At 47.5% G+C, this 1,177-nt stretch overlaps 1 protein-coding gene across 1 annotated transcript in view; it reads left to right on the forward strand.

Moving 5' to 3' along the window:
* Tp53i3 (tumor protein p53 inducible protein 3) overlaps window positions 1-1,177 on the forward strand; it is a 9,135-nt gene that overhangs the window by 1,401 nt on the left and 6,557 nt on the right. Inside the window, 1 exon segment of the mRNA XM_021179540.2 lies at window positions 661-842. Coding sequence (XP_021035199.1) covers window positions 661-842 — 182 coding nt within the window.

Raw genomic sequence — 1,177 nt, forward strand, 5'->3', positions numbered from 1 at the left:
ACAGCTATGAGCCACAAGGACTAGCATGGCATGTGCACTCTACAGGTGCAGCCGTGGTACAGATACCTTGGTGGCAATAAGCAGTTCTCTAATTGGACTTAAGACCACTCAACAAGAGGTTGATCATCCCTGCTGCTGGAAGCCTAGCCAACTGCTCAGGTCTAATAAAGGCATGAATCTTAGAGGAAACCCTACATTCACCACTGAACTAAATCAGCATAATTCCTAACTACACTCTAAAGTTTTGTCCTTATACCCACAGATAAGTATACTCCTCACCCCTCATCAAGGAAACAACAGGCAGAGACTGCCTCAGAAAACCATCACCAATTTTTCAGAGTTCAGGCTGAGGAAGTGGCAGCTGAGAGCAAGCCCTTGACTCTGGGATGCAGCCACAGCAACTAAAGGAACCATGTTGGGCAGTACCTGCTGAGCCAGCTTGTTTAAGTCATTCCCATGGCCTGAAGGGGCCTGCCAACAGGACTAGGGATTCCAACCCAGAAAAGAGTAATGTGTTTCTAGACCTGGATAGGCATTGCCTTCCAGGATCCAAGAGCCAATCTAGAGATTGCAAGGTCCTGTGAGACAGGATTGGGGATCTTAGCCAGTGGACACTTGCAGTGAATACTGAACAAGGGTGTCCTCCCTTCTTCCCCTCAGAGCCTAGAGTTTCTGTCTGCCACCCAGTATCCTCAGACAGCATTGCTGGTGATGCACTTTGACTGGCCAGGTGGACCAGAAAACCTTTTTTTATGTGAAAGATCTGGCCAACCAAGCCCAGGAGATGGTGAAGACCTCCTGAAGGTGACAGCCAGCATCCTAAACATGGCTGGCATACTCTAGTACCTAGGGATTCCAATGGTCAATGCAGGACAGACTCCAGAGATCTTTGTTTTCAGTGGGCTGAGCAGATGCAGAGAAGATGTTAGTGTGCTGGGTATTCTGAGACCCGAAGATGTGGCCACTTCGCTTACATCAAATGAGGGGGTTGTGCTGATGCTGTAGCTCACTTGCAGAACCTTTGCCTAGCAAGCTCCAGGCCCTGTGTAATCCCCACAACAAAAACCAAGAGTATCTGCAAAGCAGAATTCACCATGTGTTCACACATTATCTTCTCTGGCATCCTCACAAGGGGTAGGGATGGACAATTTGTTTTTTTTTTGTTTTTTTTTTTTTT

Source organism: Mus caroli, chromosome 12, assembly GCF_900094665.2.
Source record: "Mus caroli chromosome 12, CAROLI_EIJ_v1.1, whole genome shotgun sequence".
Lineage (NCBI taxonomy): Eukaryota > Metazoa > Chordata > Mammalia > Rodentia > Muridae > Mus > Mus caroli.